The sequence below is a fragment of the Pyrus communis genome, chromosome 14 (assembly GCF_963583255.1).
Source record: "Pyrus communis chromosome 14, drPyrComm1.1, whole genome shotgun sequence".
Lineage (NCBI taxonomy): Eukaryota > Viridiplantae > Streptophyta > Magnoliopsida > Rosales > Rosaceae > Pyrus > Pyrus communis.
In genome coordinates, this window is record NC_084816.1 from 24,960,647 (window position 1) to 24,978,574 (window position 17,928).

The 17,928-nt window shown below is 38.0% G+C and overlaps 2 protein-coding genes across 2 annotated transcripts; both read left to right on the plus strand.

Moving 5' to 3' along the window:
• The first annotated feature begins 8,343 nt into the window (after positions 1 to 8,343).
• LOC137715790 (actin cytoskeleton-regulatory complex protein pan1-like) lies at positions 8,344 to 12,426 on the plus strand. The gene is made up of 7 exons (XM_068455138.1): positions 8,344 to 8,846; positions 9,508 to 10,271; positions 10,689 to 11,325; positions 11,412 to 11,512; positions 11,625 to 11,714; positions 11,813 to 11,940; positions 12,024 to 12,426. The coding sequence occupies exons 2-7, from the start codon at positions 9,612 to 9,614 to the stop codon at positions 12,166 to 12,168; spliced, it is 1,761 nt and encodes a 586-aa protein (XP_068311239.1). The 5' UTR covers positions 8,344 to 8,846; positions 9,508 to 9,611; the 3' UTR covers positions 12,169 to 12,426.
• A 2,039-nt stretch (positions 12,427 to 14,465) lies between these two features.
• Positions 14,466 to 17,424, plus strand: LOC137715114 (ATP-dependent Clp protease proteolytic subunit 5, chloroplastic-like). Its single transcript, XM_068454341.1, has 9 exons — positions 14,466 to 14,743; positions 15,032 to 15,148; positions 15,254 to 15,368; positions 15,474 to 15,566; positions 15,732 to 15,777; positions 15,879 to 15,951; positions 16,391 to 16,425; positions 16,525 to 16,613; positions 16,953 to 17,424. The coding sequence occupies exons 1-9, from the start codon at positions 14,616 to 14,618 to the stop codon at positions 17,190 to 17,192; spliced, it is 936 nt and encodes a 311-aa protein (XP_068310442.1). The 5' UTR covers positions 14,466 to 14,615; the 3' UTR covers positions 17,193 to 17,424.
• Positions 17,425 to 17,928: the final 504 nt, after the last annotated feature.

Sequence of the window (17,928 nt, forward strand, 5' to 3'; positions counted from 1 at the left end):
AAATTTTCCTACATAACCATGTTTAACTAACTTAATGTGGTTGTGACATCACATACAAGTGTAGGTAAGTTTCTTTCGTCTTTTAGCAATGACCTGGAAAATGCATAAAAAGATAGCCACTTCCCACTAGCTTGATACCTTTATATAATTACAGAGACTTTTTTTGGTTCCAGTGAATAATTACAATGACTCTTTAGCGATATATGCTACATAGAGAAGGAATATATATATTGCCATGTCAAATTATAAAGCTAAGCACTCATCCTCATCGTGATGATTATCATGACCATAATTAATTATGATTATAGTTTTTGATTGGCCAGAGTGTAAAAAGGAGTCTTTGGTGGCAAATATGGATCATAGGCGGTCCCCCCTGGAAAGCCAACACCAGCCACTTCCACCCAGAAATGCATGCAGTTATGAATTTCAGAACAAATCTATGATCCAAGTGGTATATGTTATATTTTCATATATATATATATATATATATATATATATTATAAATGATGAAAAAGTCAAGCCTTTTCTTTGAAGACACCAATTTGTTAAACTTGCCAGTGGGTGGTTCATAGTTCCTCGTGAGGTTGTAAATGCTTCTTGTTAGAACTAATTAGAAGGTTTGGTTTAATATATAAATAAACATGCATGTAGCTGATAATTGTGAGGATGTGAAGAAATGTCTTCCGCTAAAAATTTACTAAATTTTGCATGTTTTTATGAAGAATTGACTACTTCTCATATTGCCAATTGGTTTTATAGTGTAATCTTAATTTTTTTCATGGTATCATAGTAGTTTGGCTCGCGTATAAAACTCAATAGTCACACGTGCTCTGTGTCACGCAATTTGTTTTGTTTATGTGTTAGACTTAAAAGCCCTTCACACGTGAGGAGCATGTGAGGATGCGAAGAAATGTGTCAAATCAAAAGTTTACCGAACTTTGTTTGTGTTATAAAGAATTGAATTACTCTTCAAAATTGCTTATTGATTTTATGGTGTAACCTCAACTTTATTTCATAATAGGAAAAAGAATATGGGTATAATAAAAGTGATGATAAAGTTTTGGTGTGTTTTAGTATTATGTAGGTGGGACAACATGCATCATATGTATTCCCTGTAAATCATGAAAGCATTGCACTCCTGCATCTTTTGGTGTATTTTTTGAGCCAACCAGTCTGTGATGAGGGATTAGACCCTCAGAGAGATCAAGGGACACCAGTCCTTTTTCTCCTCACATTCCCCTTAATCATCCTATGTACTTGCATTGATGGCTGGCTGTTGCACCATTTTGTTTCTAATAATATTCCAACTCATGCACTAGACCCATGTACCAAAAAAGAAGAACAACTTAAGAATAAAGATTTAAAGACATATTTCCTTTTCGTTGTCGATCGAGCAAGGATATATAGATATTGGTTTGTGCTGTGAGTCTGGACACTTGTGTGAAATAGCTAGGTGTTGTTCTTGATTTCCACGACTATGTCTTTATGCGAAACGTCATTAAATGTTTTCCGTGTCGTTTTTCAAATCCTCAAAAATTTACTTTGTGGTGTAGTGCCTTGCAAATGCAATTTATACACCGTTACAAATAATTTGTTTGATGGCTTGCATTAGAGTTCAATGCGGTTGTTTGAGGTTTTGCTTAGGCAAGGGGATTAATATGCCTCCATGGATGGCTTTGCAATCACGTTCGATTAGGTTGGTTGGTTCCAATTTATAAATACGAAACTAAACCTAAGCATACGTACGTAGCAAAGATCAATGAAATTGAGATTTCTTCAACCGAAGCCTTGGTTTATGGGCCTTAAATCTTGATCGACGGGAAACAAATAACAAGTTATCAACATGATAATTTGGATATGGATGGGTTTTCTTCAGGTCAATGGGTTGAAAGGGCTTTAAATTTTGTATGATTTCGTCCCAAAACGTAAATAGGAGTGTGTACTTTGGAACCACTAGCGAATGGGCTTGGCCTATTTCCCTATATATATTAAGAGGTGCTTTATTTCTTAGGTTTTTCGTTAAATTTTAACACCTTATAAGGGTGCATTGTTTATGATCTTGACGAGTTTAATTCTTACATCAGAAATAGCAATCTTTAATATTTGCATGATAATTGGATAGTAATTAGCTTCATAAAAGAAAATAGACTGTCATCGCCAAATCCATACTTTAGATTCCCCGTCTTTTGATTTTTAGTCGACAGTTATTGCCGTGTATTTTATTTGTTCAACTATTTAAATTTTCTTGTTTATTCTAGTCTAATCAACCATTCAATACAATCAATCATTTCTTTGTTTAAGTATTGCGAGTTCAAACAGTTAAATTAGCTTTAAAAGCAATTCTCATGGGATCGATCTTCTGCATTCTGTTACTATATTGTTGCGAGAAGAAAAAAAATAGTTCGAAGATCACTAACTTAAAAAAACAAAAAACAAATTAAAAAACAAAAAAAACAAGAGAGGATAAGATGGTATATTTTTTTTTTTTGGTAATCAAAAGTTTAGAGGGGAGAGGAGGCTACCCTATCTTGAGCCATGGCATACCACAAACATTTTTTAGGACTTAGAGAGGGAGTCTTAGCCTTCTTTTGGTTTTTATATATAGACTGCTCACCAAGATGAACTGTTGGCAGCGGAACTTAAACATATGCTTTGGTCTAACAAAGAGAACGATTATTATCAACTCAACTAATCCTCGTTATGGACAATAAGATATAAATTACTAATCCTCGTTATGGACAATAAGATATAGCTTACCCTTTTATTTTAGGTCCACTTGAGTAACAAGACAAAAAAACAGGTAACAAGAAGGAGGTAGATGAGGAACGGAAAAGCCATACCGGGCCAAACGGGTGCATGGCGACGTGGAGTATTTACTTTCCTGTTTCCTTCTTCTAGTTACAGATGGTAATTAATTAATTAAAGCGATCAGCAGGCTAAGGCATCCACATATGTATACATCCATCACATCAGGTGAACCATAACACGTAGTTAATAAATTTGAAACCCTAGCTAACTAATCTTCCAGTCTCTCTCTTTCCCAAACACAATTCCAAAAAAAGAAAAGCATCAAACTTGCTCGACAAGTTAACAATGGCCGGTTACGATGATGATGTGGGTTTTAGGTTCAAGCTAGCGGATCAAGAACTCATCAACTTCTTCTTCTACCGGAAGGTTGTTCTCCGACAGCCACTACTGCCGCGACATGTTGGCTTCGTGCATGAGATTGATTTCTTGGGAGACCACCAGCCCTGGGAGATTTGGGATGCCTGCAGAGGACCTCACCCCTACGGCAAAGAAATCTACTTCTTCTGCAAGCTCAAGAAATTATCAAAATGTACGCATCGATCGACGGAATGCGTGAGGATTTTGGAACGGCAAATAACTCGCCGAAGACGTTTTTTATCATCATGATGAAAACCCTAATAATAAGCGGATTATCGGTCGAAAAAAAAACAGTTTATGTCCATGAAGGGTCGGAGCACCATCACGATTGGTATTTGGAAACGTACACTCTTGCTAGCATTCCTGATGATGATCAACCAGTAGCGGCGATTTGCTGACTTAGAAAGAATTACCACAAGAGAAAACATTATACACCCCGAAAGAAATCGAAAGAGGATCAGCGGCTGAAAAGAAAGAGATCGAGGGAGAATCAACGGACAATTGATGCAAACAAAAAGGTAAAATTATCTACACAATTAGAAATGGGGCAACAACCAGAACTAGGGCAAACATTAGAATTAAAGCAACCAGAGAGACAAAGCTGCTCAAGGAATTTAACTACTGATGAGAAGTTGAACATAAACGACGGGGTTGCAACTATTGGTTATGATCAATGTCATAGTTTTTGTGTCCCGACGACGTGTGAGATTAATGCTTCTTATTATAATTATGATCACTATGGGGCTACTAATAGCAATTGGAAAGAGTACTCAATTTATACACGAGCCGCGGGGGCCGCCGGTGGACGTCAACGTGACAACGTGGATGAGTATTTGATGAGAAGCCTACATGCCGAAAACCAAATCCTGCCGTAGCTGCCGCCTGAGATCGCTGAATATAATTATGAAAACCAAATACCGCCGCTGGCGTTGCCAACTTCAGGGATGGATTATGGTGATCAATAATGATCATGGACTCGTGGGAGCTAGTAATCCAAGTCCTTTTGGGATTGGGTCCGAATCGTTGGAGGAGCTATTCATGAGCCAACATCGATTATCATCACATCATTATTAACATATCCAATAGCTAATTATAATTAAGATTTGGATGCAGTGCAGCAGTTGGCAGTTTAATCAATGTTTGTTTAATTCCTTGACTTTTCTTTAATTTCTAGTTAGTTGCTGATTGCAAATTCCTCGGTGATTTACTCTTGGACCATCTTTGATTGCACTGATACATAAGTGGTAATCTCATTAATAAGAAATAAGCACGTTAATGGACACTCAATTAATAATCTAATCATCTACAATCACATCATTTGGTTTTAAAAAATTGATCTCTCTAGCATTACTCATTCTTTTACGATCCATGCAATTACGAATTTAATAATATTTGTTGTGTCCAATGAAGTGTCAATGTTGTGGCCTATAGACTAACCAAGTTTGGGCTCTAGTTCAAGAATCTGATTTTGTTTTGGTTCGATCATCCTCTGGATATTATCCGAGATGCTCAAATTGTACTACCTCATTATCAATAAGTTTCGCCTCAAAAAATTATTTGTTGAATCTATGAGGAGGTAATTAGGGCAGTTCATACAACAGATAAATGGCTGTTTTTAAGAATAAAACACAATGTTTATTATATGGTCCATATGATCTACCTCTGGCCATGTAGAGGAGGGCAGTTCAGGTAGAGTAAAACACAACGTAGTAGCACATTCTGTTTGACCCGGGAGCTAACAATATGATGTTGCCTCTCATATATGTATTTACTTACACATACGAAATAAAAAGAATATGTATCCTACATTACAATTCATAAACTAATACATAAAAGATCATTAATTAGATTGCTTAGGGAGTAGTTCATCACATATCCTATTCACGTACGTTCTCTATATAATTCAATTTCTCCAATTTGCAATTTCACTAGTTTCAAGTAAGAGCATTTTTAACGGGCTTGTTATATGAGCTCATAAGACCATCTCCAATAGTAACCTAAAACCTAAAAATATTTAGCCTAGAAAATTTAGGTTTTAACCTAGAAACAACTTTTCTACTCCAACCCTTCTGGCCTAAAATTTTAGCCCTAGATTATCAAAGAATGAATTAAGGCTATTTTAAAAAAAAAAATTAACTTTTAAAAAAAAATTATGTAGACTATCCTAAATTAATTTTATGAACATTTTAACCTAAAAATATTTAAATTCTGATAAATTTTGAAAAATCACTAAGTCAATACATGAAAATCATGATAAACCACATAAACTTAATACCAACGACATTTAATAAACCACATAAACTTAAAAAATAAAAAAGACAATTAATAAACCACATAAACTTAATACAATTGAAAACTCATAGACTACATAGACTTAATAATGATATCCACCATCTTGACTTGGTGATAGACTTGGGTGATAGTCTTGAGATGAATCATCATCTTGAAATATACTCCTTGTGGCATTCCTTCGTAAAATTTCATTTTGCTTACCACGTAAGTATCTCTTCCTCTCTAGAGTGTATTTGTCGAGGCCCTCCATTATCAAATTAGTTTTGTACCTTTTTTGCTCCCTATCCCCTTCTTCCTTCATGGCCAAAAACATTTGGGCCGATTCTTCTTGCCAACGACACTGGTTTTCGTTCATTATTGCCATTTTGCTAGCAAATTGTGCACATGTCAGATCTTGGGACTTCCCTTTTCTCTTTGCTTCCTTTTGCTTATCTCTACCCGAGGGCCTTGCAAAAGAAGAAGTTGGGGTCATTTGTTCGACACCTTCATTGTCGGCAAAATTCACACCTTCATTGACATCATTTGGGGGTGGGGCTTCACTATGAAATAATCTTCCACATTGTTGGTTCGCATCGATTCCCCACCTCGGACAATCCTTGAGGATGTTCCAAGCATGATGCAACTTAAAAGCTTGATTTTTTGGTGTAGTTCTTGTCTTGTAAATTGCCATTGCTTTGTCACCCTATGCAACAAATACATAAAAACAATTAGTTGCAAAATACTATTATGTACATGACAACTAAAATATCAACAAATAAACTCACAATTTATGAGGCGCCCCCCTTCCACTAGGCATGTCAACCATGGCTCTCTCCAAGCTTCCTTTCCACAAAGTGCACACTTTGTTGATAATCTTCCACCGATCATAAACACCACCAACTTCCCTTCGACCGGCGTTGGAGTTTTCATGGAACTTATCAACGATTTTACCCCACAAAACCTTTATATTTTGATTGGTGCCGACGGCACCATCTTTGCTAACAGAAATTCATGCCAAACATAAAGCAATATCTTCGTCAAAGGTCCAATTACGACCTCTAACATGCTCTTTTTCCATCTCAAAAATTTTGGAAATGAGAAGAAATGGTAGAAAGAAAAATTGGAAGAATTGTAGGAGAAAAGTGAGTTTTGTGTGGATGTTTGAACAAATACATAGGTATTTATAGAGTTTTTGGTTGAATTTGAAGTTAAATAATTTTTTAAAATTATTTTAGCCATTGGATTTAAATTTGGACCATTAGATCTATTTTTTACCGTTAGATTTGATTATATTTGATCTAAGCCGTTGGATTCAATAAATATATAAATATAAAACTTAAAAAAAAATAATTTGAATCTGGACCGTTGGATTAACCAACGGCCCATTTAAATGGAGCCGTTGGATGAAGAAAAGTAGTTGTTAGGCTACAGTAAAACTGATAGCAGAGGGGGACAACCCACATGGGTGGGCCTTCAACTGCAATGATTTGGCGCGTGAGGGAGACTGGGTTTTGGGGTGTGGGCTTCACAGCCCACTTTTCACTCTCATCCGTGGGTCCTACTTCAATTTGTGGGCTAAATTTGGGACCGGTATTTGCCTTCATTTTAAGTTTTAGGTTTTAGGCTTAGTTTAGGTTTTGGGTTGGAGTGGATTTTTTTTTTTTGGGGGGGGGGGGGGGAAGGGAAATTTTAGGTTATAAGCCACCATTGGAGATGGTTTAAGTAGAATTTAGGGAGGATTAAAAAAAAGTCAACTCGAATCATACCCTATCCACCTCCTAAGGTAGGGATTCATCTAGGAGCTCCTAAACATAGGGAGTGGGAAGTGAGTTCCTAGCGGCTTTTTATATTTAGTATTAATTGTTTTAATATTATTTTTAAATAGATAATTAGTTCTTATTTGTTGATTATTGATCATAGAATATTACGAGTTTTTAAAGTAGAAAGTATGGTTGGGCATGAGCTTATTTTTTGGTGCGATGATCCCTCTTCTCCTCCTAGACTCTCCCTATTGACACTTACCACGATGTCAACGTTGATGGTTTTTGGAAGGGCTTTGTTTCAGGAGTAGGAGTTATTATCTGCAATCCAAGAGGTTCTTTAATTTGTGGCCAAACTAAGTTCTTGACTTATCCGACGCTGAAAGAAGTGGAGGCAAAGACTATTTTAACATATTGTTATAGAGGTGACTCTAAGTTGGTGATCGATGCTATCAAATATAGAGGAACCAAGGGGTCTTGGAGAAATTTTCTCATTATTATCGTTATTTTTCAGAAGGTAAGTTTGTGTCGTTCAATCATTTGAAAGTGATTTTTGAGATCTTCCAATCGAGCAGCCCATGCTACTGTAGCTTTAGCTTTAGCCAATTCGAGAGGTGCACTTTATGAGTTGAGCAACTATGCCTCCTCCCTCATTGTTGATGGTCCTCTCTCGTGACGAACTACCTATTCTCCAATTTTGTAATTTTTTAGGAGAGATGTTTCCTCTTCGCCTCTCAATTTTATGGTATGCCTATTTTTGGTGGTATTCGTCTCTTCTTTCTAGGTTCTTTGATACTCCTTGTGCCATTAGGTAGCACTTTTCCTCTCCGTTGCATGGGACTGAGAATCATGGTGCGGCTCCTCATAGTACCAAACACCACCCCCCGAAAAAAAAAAAAAAAAAGAAAAAAAAAGAAAAAAAAAAAAGAAAAGAAAAAGGTACAAATTTTGGATTTATATACTAGAAAAAGGAAGAGGTCAACGTCTCAGTCCTCGCGTGAGTAACTAATATAATAGAAAATGACTCCCTCACTACACAAGCCGACAGTGCGCAGCATGGTAAACCTGCGCATAGACTTGCAGCATAAGAGGGAGGGAGGGAAAATAGGAAGAGGAAAGAAGGGGGATTGAGTTGAAAGCGAGCGAGTCGGCCGATTCGGAGAAGAAACAAGAAAATAAAAAGGTCACAGGCAGAGGGGAATTTCGGTGGAAAAAAAAAAAACTTGGGCTTTTGGGTCGTGGAATTAGCAAAATGGTGAACACGAAGATAATTAGGCAACCAAGCCAGCCCCCCCTTCTCTCCTCTCTTCTCCTTTACCTCTCTCTCCACCACCCTCCTTTCTCCCTCTCCTTTCTCTCTCCTCATCACATTACCCTAAAATCTCCAACTCTCACTCTATCACTTTGTTCCCTTTCTCTAACCCTAGCTCCTCCACCGCGTGTCTCTCTATCCGAACCAGACACCCACCGCATTCTTTTTCTACTCTCCCCACCCCAATTCCCAATTCGTCATTCTCTCCCTGCTTCTCTCTCTCTATTTCTCTATTCTCTCTGCTCTGTCTACTTGGGTTGTTATTCTCTGCGGAGGGTTTCAATTGTTTTCGCTGCGGCGGCTTTGGGCGGTACCCCAATTGGGTTCGATTTGCGAAGGTATTGGATCGGTATATTGGTTGTGTTTACGTTTATTTTGTTAGGTTTTTCTATTTGGTTATTTCGACTTCAATCTGTTATATGTGGGTTTTCGGGTGAGTGTTTGTTTATGGTGTTCAATTTGTTTGTGATGAGTGATGAGTGTGTGCCATTGTTCTTGTCTTGATTGTGTTCTGAATTGGTGTATTTTTTAGGTTTGGAGGTATGCAATTTTGGTTGGGTTGCTTTTAATTTCGTAAATTTGTGGACTGTATTTCATATTGCTTCTAAATTCTGCTACTTTCTGTGAATGGTTGGTTGATTTGGGGTTTTCGTTCTAGCACTTTAATGGAATTAGTTGAGTTTTTAGGGTAATGCTCGTTATATCGTGTTTGAATGTCATCGGTTTGATTGCTATTGTTGTTGGTTATCTGTTAGCTACTGGGATTCTGGGTTTTCACCTGCACATATGATCAGCTACCAATACCAATTTGTGTTGTTGTCAACCTTAGTCGCTTTCTGTTCCTAATTGAATGTCATGGTTTAACTCTCTGTTTGTTGTTGTTCTCGCGGGTGTCATATTATGAGTGCTTTACACCCTTCTCCTATGCGCTGTTGTGTTACTGATGGCATATGATTTTCTAGTTTGCAATTAAATATGTTTCCTTTTGTTTTTGGGTAGGATTTTTGGCTTTGCTGGAGTACCTCGTTGGCGTTCTATTTTTCTTATTTCATGTTTTGATAAGTAGTGCCATCAGAAGAACTGAGTTGTAACAAGATTGTCTCATGGAAGACTTGGGCAACAATCATAGATTGGACAGTATAAGCAGTGCTGTAAGAAAGAAGAGAAGTCAAACGTTTCGTCGACCTCGACCTGATTCATATACTGAACTCCATGATGAGTCACCGTTGTCATCAACTACACCTTCGGATGATCAGAGCAAGGTCTCTAGTGATGAGAATGCAGGTTGTGATGCCAATTCAAAGAGAAAAGAATTAAGTCTTAATGAATGTATGGCCAGGGGTTCTTCTGCGGCAGGTAATGGCGAAAAACCTCACAAAAAGGATAGTAAGGGTGGAGGATGTAATTCGTTTTACAAGAATGAGCAAGGACGGAATGAGAGCAATAACAAGCGTTCTAGTGAAGGTTGCCTTGCCCCTGCTAATTGGAAGAGCTCAAGCTTAATGAAGGATGATTTGATATCGGAGTCAATAAGTGCTGGTGCATTTAATGGGAGGAATGGTGAAAGTCCAAGTACTAGGTTGTCAGGGTTTGATGGATTTGGAAATGAGAACAAGGTTAAAAAGGTTAAGCTCAAGGTTGGCGGTGTCACACGTACAATTCAGGCCAACTCTACATTGAATGGTACAACGGAGGGTGGGTCTACCACAAAGACTGCTCGATTGTCAGATGTGTCTAGACCACGGCAAAAGCAAAATCTTCTGGTAATAAACTATTGCTCTTCTTAGCTTGAATCAAGGACTCAGTATCTCCCCCAATTATACCAAGAGGATCTTAAAAGTTTTTAGATCTTGCATCATATTACTTGATTTATGGTTAATTGCTTATGCATTTGTGTTATGGGCCCGTGATGTCTTAGTTTGTTAAAAAATTTAAACTTTGAGTGTACTTATTAAAAAGAATGTCAATTTTTTTTTTTAAATTTGTGGTAATCAACTTGCTTGTTTATTTGACCGAGAGCTGACAGTCTGCTAGTTACCACGCGGATCGTGTTAATTAGATAAATGGAAATTTGGAATCTTTTTATGTATGGAAATTAATCTTTTGCATTTATGTTTGCATATGAACATAATAAATGGTTAGTCTATTAAGATCTTTTCGTTAAACAAATTTTTTCATAGCTGGAAAATTCGGATGATAATCATTCTCCTTCGGATAAGAAGCGAGGGTTAAAAGGAATTCCATGGAAGGATTTCTCAAGAAGTGGTATTAGTCTCGGGAGGGATAATTGTTCGATGGGCAGGACGGCGGGAAAGAATACCTATGGTAAGGAAGGCGATGGATCTGAACCAGTTCGTAAGAGCAAGCGAGTGCCTAAGAGGCGCATTCTTGATGGAGATTTTGGAGATGAAGAAGAGGATGATGAGATTCGGTATCTGGAGAAACTCAAAATATCAAAGGTTGCTGCAGTTTATAGAGACGACGATGATGAATCAAGCAGGAAGCACAGAAAACTTTCTGCAGTTTCCAACATTGATAATGCCAGTGCATCAAGGTTGGATAAAGACCTTAAAAGGAAGTCGAGAACTGATAGAGTATCTGGCGACACTGATCATGAGGAAGAACAAGGTTCATTATCTGATGGCGAGGTTGAAGGTAAAAAGAAACAGAAGAAAGAAGCTGTTAACTCTTTGGTGGATGGTAAGAAGGAAGTGACTCTCACAACTCGTCAAAGGACCCTTCAGTCAAGCAAAGATGCCACCCCTGGTTCATGCTTAATTGAGTTTCCAAACGGATTACCACCTGCACCATCTAGAAGTGAGCTTTTCCGCCATAATTTCGTATACTTTGAATTACTGTAGTTAATTGTAATATTTACATGTTATTGTTTTGGTTGACCACAGAGCAAAAGGAAAAACTTACAGATGTGGAGCAGCAACTGAAGAAAGCTGAGGCTGCTCAGAGACGAAGGATGCAGGTTGAGAAGGCTGCTAGGGAATCAGAGGTATGTTTGTTATTTGCCTTTTATTTTCATAATGTCCATTAGTTTCTTCGGAGCTCTAGAACTAGAAATCAGACGTATTTATTTTGTTATTTATTGTTATTGAATTATGTAGGCTGAGGCTATTAGAAAAATTCTCGGTCAAGATTCCAGCAGGAAGAAGCGTGAAGACAAGATAAAGAAGCGACAAGAAGAAATTGCACAGGTATTGAAACCTATGAGATGATCTCCCTCCCTTCCTCTTTCTCTGTCTCCGTAAAATGCTAGCAGTTCGGGCTTAGCATTCATTTGTACTTTATGCAGGAGAGGGCTGCTAACGCCTTGACACTTCCGCCGAACACCATCAGAACAGTGATGGGCCCAGCGGGTACTGTAGTTACATTCTCCAATGATATGGGTCTCCCAAGTTTATTTGACCCAAAACCCTGCAGGTAGTTACTTTTCTTGGAAATTTTACCCTATGTCTATGCTTGTTTCCTGATAGTGTCTAACATCTTGTGGTATGGAAATTCAGCTATCCAACTCAGCGTGAGAATTGTGCGGGTCCATCGTGTACCAATCCATACAAGTATAGGGATTCTAAGTCACAGCTTCCTCTTTGCAGTCTTAAGTGCTACACGGCAATCCAGGAAAAGACAGCGGTGGGAACTACATGCTAATGTCTGGAAACAATCTTGGACTTGCCTTGAAGTAGCGTCTAGCAGAGCGAAGCAACATTCCATTCTTTTCAACGGCATCTTTTCGCATTGGCGGGGATGCTGATGATTCTACACAGAGTAGTTGATAACTAATAAGTAGTTTAAGTACATATTTAGGGGATTTGTGGGATAACATTTTTAAGTCAAGAGTAGAGATGCTTATACAAGTGCAGATTGTCTATCCGTCGCAATATATAAAATAATCCCCTTCCATCTCAATGTTATTTTGCATTTGCACTTCCACTTGAGCATATTGGTGCGCTTTGGGAAAGTTACATTTACATACTTCAGCTGGTTTCAAACAATCCTTGCAATTTTCGAATCTTCCAATCCAGGCCATGGCAAATTGACTGCAGACCGCGTCTTGAGCAATATTTTAAGAAGGTTTTCTGACATGCAATTTAAATGTTTCTGGACATGCTTGTAACTACATTTGACTGCAAATTTTAAAAATGCTTGTGCGTCGTATAAGCACTTTCTGGAGGAGACTCTGTTAATGTGCTTCGGAAAGACTTCCAAGTACTTTTCCTTAGCACCTGGACTTTTAATAAAGGAGGAGAGTTCTCTCTCTTCCTATTTCTCTCCTCTCTCATCCTCTCCTACTTGTTGTGTAACGCTTGTGAGGGTTGTTGAACAAATTGATGAGAATGACGACATAATTCAAGAATTACTCGACAACTTTGAGATCTTTGAGATAGCTGTCAAGTTCTACTACGACGACAAGATCGACCTGAGGAGCCAACCATGAATGACGTGCAGGAAGAGGGTAAATGACGGTGTGGACATGAGCGGAGAAGACGAAGAATTGTTGAAAAAAGCAGTAAAAAATAAATAAAATGAAGCTCATTAAATATGTGGCACAACTTTAAACCATCAAATTTCTTTTGTACAGTCTAGATTAAAAGGAGGAGAAGTGAGGGGAGAGAAATAGAAGAGGCGAGAATTCAAGTCCTTTTATAAAATATATAGATGTTTATAAAATTATAATAAAAGCACGTCAAACATAAGTGATTATGAGTAACTCTTAATTAAACTAGTTTAAAATATAAAAAAACTTGGACCAATTTCAAACATAAAATCTTAAGGGGCCGTTTGTTTGCCCTCATTAAGTGGGATTGGACTAGATTGGACTAGTTGCTTTGTTTTGTGCTGAGATTAACATTAATGAGACTAAAGGGGACTCGCATGGACAAAACCCTTCGCTAAAAGGTCTTAGCGAGACCCCCAATAACGATGGAACTACTAAGACCTCTCTCTGCTACTGCTTGCATTGCTAGCTTTTTGTCCTCACTCTGAAATCACACCACCAGACCTGAAACCCTTTTGCGTACGAAGTCTGCACGTTGCAAGTCGTCTGCTTCTTTGCAACTCTGGCCACCTATACCTAGATCTGAAACCCACCACACCCACCGCCTAATTCTCAAGATCCAACCACCAAAATTTGAAAAGAAAAAAAAATCAATTCAATAACAACAACAAACTCAATAGAAAAATTCTTCATTTTTCCTAGAAAACTAAGAGATTTTCTGAGAAAATCAAAGGAGGGGCGAGAAACAGAGTGGTTGTGAAATCCGTGGCACTGTAGAGAGGAGCCTCTACACGATTTCAATTTTCCGTGGGATTTGAATTTGGGAAATCAGAATCTATGGTGCCATAAGTAATTTAGAGGAATCACAACAACAAAGAAAAGGGAAGGGAAAAAAAAGAGAACAAAAAGGGGGGTGGGGGAGATGAATGATGTTGTTTTGAGGGAGGAGAAGAGTGGAAAGGAAGAGAAAATGACGAAGAGAGGGAGAGGGTCGGAGCAAAATTAAGAAGAAAAAGGAAGATCAGAGGAAAAAAAAAAAAAAAATCAGGAATGGAGATGGGAAGTTTCCCGAATGAAAAAAGAAATAGACAGTGGAAGTAATAAAATATTACTAAATATGTATTAAATAATATAATATTAATAAAATATGAATGAAAAAAATATAATATTAGAATTTATTGTTATCCTGTTGTTTAGTCCGACACTGCATCAAATGCTTCACTAAGTCAGTCTAGCTTAGTCTAGTCTAAACGACTCCAACTTAATCTCTAAAACTAATCTAGTCTGAGATAATCTGGCATAACAAACGCACCCTAAATGCTTTTGTGGCCAAACTATGAGTATGAGCTACATCTAAATGGGCCCAATAGATATGGGCTTTGAAGGAGAAGTAGGCCCAACAAAATGAAGAATCGGGTGGAAGATAATCACAGAATGGAAGGTGGTAAGGTGTTGCTTGCTCCAACACTCCAGACTCCTCCAATCCTTGTGCAGACTGCCGCCGTGTGAGCTTCATTTCTTTATTTTTTGCAGATAAGGCGCCAAACAATTCAACTTCTTCATTTCTTCCCCAATAATTTACACTCCGAGCAGCACACAAATGGCGCAGACCTCCGTTTCCACCTCCGCCTCCGCACTCAGATTCAACTCCCTCGTCTTCGCCCCAAACCCTAGCTCTTCTCCCCAACCGCAGACCCTTTCTCTCCCCTTCCACCGCTTTGCTTCAAGGTCATTTCTATTCAAATTTACTCTCTCTATTTCAATTTCTTTTTACCTTAGTAGTACTACTTGGATTGGCTAAGGTAAGATATTACATGTTCTGTAATTCGAAAAAATAGAGGAAGGAAAACCCAGAAATCTTAGCTAATTGGTGAGAAATTTGATGGGATTCAAAGATTTTGAATTTCTGCTAAACCCAGTCCTTTAGAATTCTCTGCTTTGTTCGCAGAAATTAATTTGGAAATTTTGGCGAATGTTACCGTAAAGGAAAGCTTTTTCCATGGGGAAATTTTGCAGGAATTTGAAAAATTTAGTTGGGAGCAGCAAAAGGAGTTCTCCAGTGAAAGCTATCTACTCTGGTGAATTTTGGACACCGGCGGAAAGGAATTCCCGTCAAGGAATTTGGTCCATAAGGTGGGTTCAGTGTTGATTAGTGCCTGCGTGAATAATATTTACTCGGATACTAAATCTTCTGCATATTTTTCAGTTGTTTATGTCACTATGACTTTGATGTTGTAGGGAGGATGTCCAAGTTCCATCTTCGCCATACTTCCCTGCATATGCACAGGGACAGGGGCCACCCCCCATGGTGCAAGAACGCTTTCAAAGCGTTATTAGTCAGCTTTTCCAATATGTAAGGAGTAGCTATTTGTGTTTTTCTTCCTGTTAAATTTGGTGAGTTTTGCATCGCTTTTTAGTTTCTTATAATTAATGCTTTTCTTGTTTATATGACTGTCAGAGAATAATACGTTGTGGGGGAGCTGTTGATGATGATATGGCAAACATAATTGTTGCTCAACTTCTTTACCTTGATGCTGTTGATCCTCAGAAGGTCTGTACTATTCTATTTCTGCTCTTCGTTTATAGACTTATAGTTCCTCTCTCTCTCTCTCTCTCTCTCTCTCTCTCTCTATTGCATGTTTCTTGCAGTGATTTTTGGAATTGTAAAATATTTTTCAATTGATTGATCAGTTAGTCTCTTCTGATTTCTGAACAGGATATTGTCATGTATGTTAATTCACCAGGAGGATCTGTTACTGCTGGTACGATCTATCTTACGAACTTGTCTGGCTCTGTTTACAGTTTTTTGTTCATAAGGCAATTGTTATATGTTACTTGAATAACTAGCACTTTATCTGCTTAGGTATGGCCATTTTTGACACAATGAGGCATATCCGACCTGATGTCTCCACTGTTTGCGTTGGACTTGCTGCTAGGTACATGCCTCTATAATATACGCTTCTCTTCCCCTGTTACTACATGTGAATCTTTTAAGTGTGTGTCAGTACGGGTCTAGTGTTAACTTTATTGATACAGATAGTAGCTTTGGGGATGAAATTCTAAACACAATTTCCTTAGCTTTTTCTGTTCTCCCATTTTATATTAGAAAAAATGACGGGTGTTTTATTCATTATTCGTCTGGCTGTATGAGTGGAGATGCTGAGGCAGATTTAAGCTTTAGTTTGTGAAAAGATATCGTTTGTTAATGCTTATAAGTATGTAATTTCTTAATATCAGCTACGTATTCAGAATTTGAGCAGTTTATTGATGGCAAGATTTCTTACTTGTTGGTTGTTGCTAATGTTAGCATCCAAAAGAAAATGTCTGTTACCACGCACCAGCAATTGATATATGTATTTGCTTTTAAATAAACAGTATGGGAGCTTTCCTGCTTAGCGCTGGTACCAAAGGTACTCAATTCCTGTAGACCTGTGGTTTGTATAATTTGTGGTTCTGTGTCCTAAAGTTTGCTAAGTATTTTTCCTTTTTGCTGCATTAATTCACTGAAGGAAAAAGATACAGCTTGCCAAATTCAAGGATAATGATCCATCAGCCTCTTGGTGGAGCTCAAGGTGGGCAAACTGACATCGATATTCAGGTATGTTATTTGTTTCCGGTTTTGAAACCTCTCTGTGTCAACCGAACGCCAAAAAGGACAAACCTCTCTCCTTATATTATAGTGGGACCTCATGTTACTTTAGCAATCACATCTTGGTTAATGTTTTGTTACTTGTCATCATGCCTGTCTATTTTGGTACTAAAACCTTTATATATTAAAGTAGAACTCTTGATGTCTTGAAAATTTTAACCCGCCATTAGGAAAGATTAGATTTTAAAGATTTCTTGAAGGCTTTTGGTCTACTATTTTCTTGAAGGGGTTGGTGTGCCTTGTTTTAAACCCACGATTAAATCTCTAAATAGTTGACATGCTGTGCAGGCAAATGAGATGCTACACCATAAGGCAAACTTGAATGGCTATCTCTCGTACCACACTGGTCAAAGTCTTGAAAAGATCAACCAAGACACAGATCGAGATTTCTTCATGAGTGCGAAGGAAGCCCAAGAATACGGGCTTATAGATGGTGTTATATCGAATCCTCTCAAAGCTTTCCAACCTATGGCAGCCGCAACAGCGAGTGGAGATGAACCTGCTGAGCAGACTGTTGCGGACAGTTAAAGGGGAATCTGGTGTCCGAACTTGTTGGTTTGTTGCGAGTAATGACATGGATATGTTGTAGAGTTGGATGGCAAGGAGAGTGATATTTACGGGGGTTCATTTTTAATGCTGAATGATGTTAATATCCGTCAATCAGCGTAGAGAGACGTTAGTATTGCTGTTGATTTTCTCTGAACCAATCATTGAATCATGAAAGAATAGAAATTTCGATTAATTTGGGTTTTCATAGTCATACTCGTACATTGTCAATTTGAACTTCCTCATTACTTCTCCAGAAATTCTTGTACTAGGATCGGGTGGACTGTCGGACAAGCTCACAATGAAATGAGCCCTACCACTAGGCCTCATGGGATACAAACCCCAGAGCAAAGGTTGCACTCCTTTGTTTGGGGGTTTGATAGTGTCTCTAGCTCCGACTGTCGGATACAAGAATTTTTCCTACCTTGTTTTACGGCGGTGGTGAACTTGGTTAACGTTGGAAAATTTGAGTGGCCAAAAAAAGATAATGATTGATGATATTTAGAAACGCCAAATTGGATTTTTTTTTTTTTGGTCGAATAAAAACACCAAATGATGATTGGCATCTTGAAAACTTGAATGACATACACGGCACGTGACTTGCATGCATGGTCCATAGGCGGATTATTGTTCTTATAGTTTGGTCTTAGGGATCTGCAACTGTATCACACCAGAAAACAAATAAAACATATATTTTCTTAAATTATTATTATTAAAA

Bases quoted from the DNA above. Each gene is read 5' to 3' on its own strand.
- LOC137715790 (XM_068455138.1), top strand. From the start codon at position 9,612: ATGGAAGACTTGGGCAACAATCATAGATTGGACAGTATAAGCAGTGCT. The intron at 11,715-11,812 runs GTATTGAAACCT...TACTTTATGCAG, and splicing joins GACAAGAAGAAATTGCACAG to GAGAGGGCTGCTAACGCCTT. The intron at 11,941-12,023 runs GTAGTTACTTTT...ATGGAAATTCAG, and splicing joins TTTGACCCAAAACCCTGCAG to CTATCCAACTCAGCGTGAGA.
- LOC137715114 (XM_068454341.1), top strand. From the start codon at position 14,616: ATGGCGCAGACCTCCGTTTCCACCTCCGCCTCCGCACTCAGATTCAAC. The intron at 14,744-15,031 runs GTCATTTCTATT...GAAATTTTGCAG, and splicing joins TTCCACCGCTTTGCTTCAAG to GAATTTGAAAAATTTAGTTG. The intron at 15,952-16,390 runs GTACATGCCTCT...TTAAATAAACAG, and splicing joins TGCGTTGGACTTGCTGCTAG to TATGGGAGCTTTCCTGCTTA.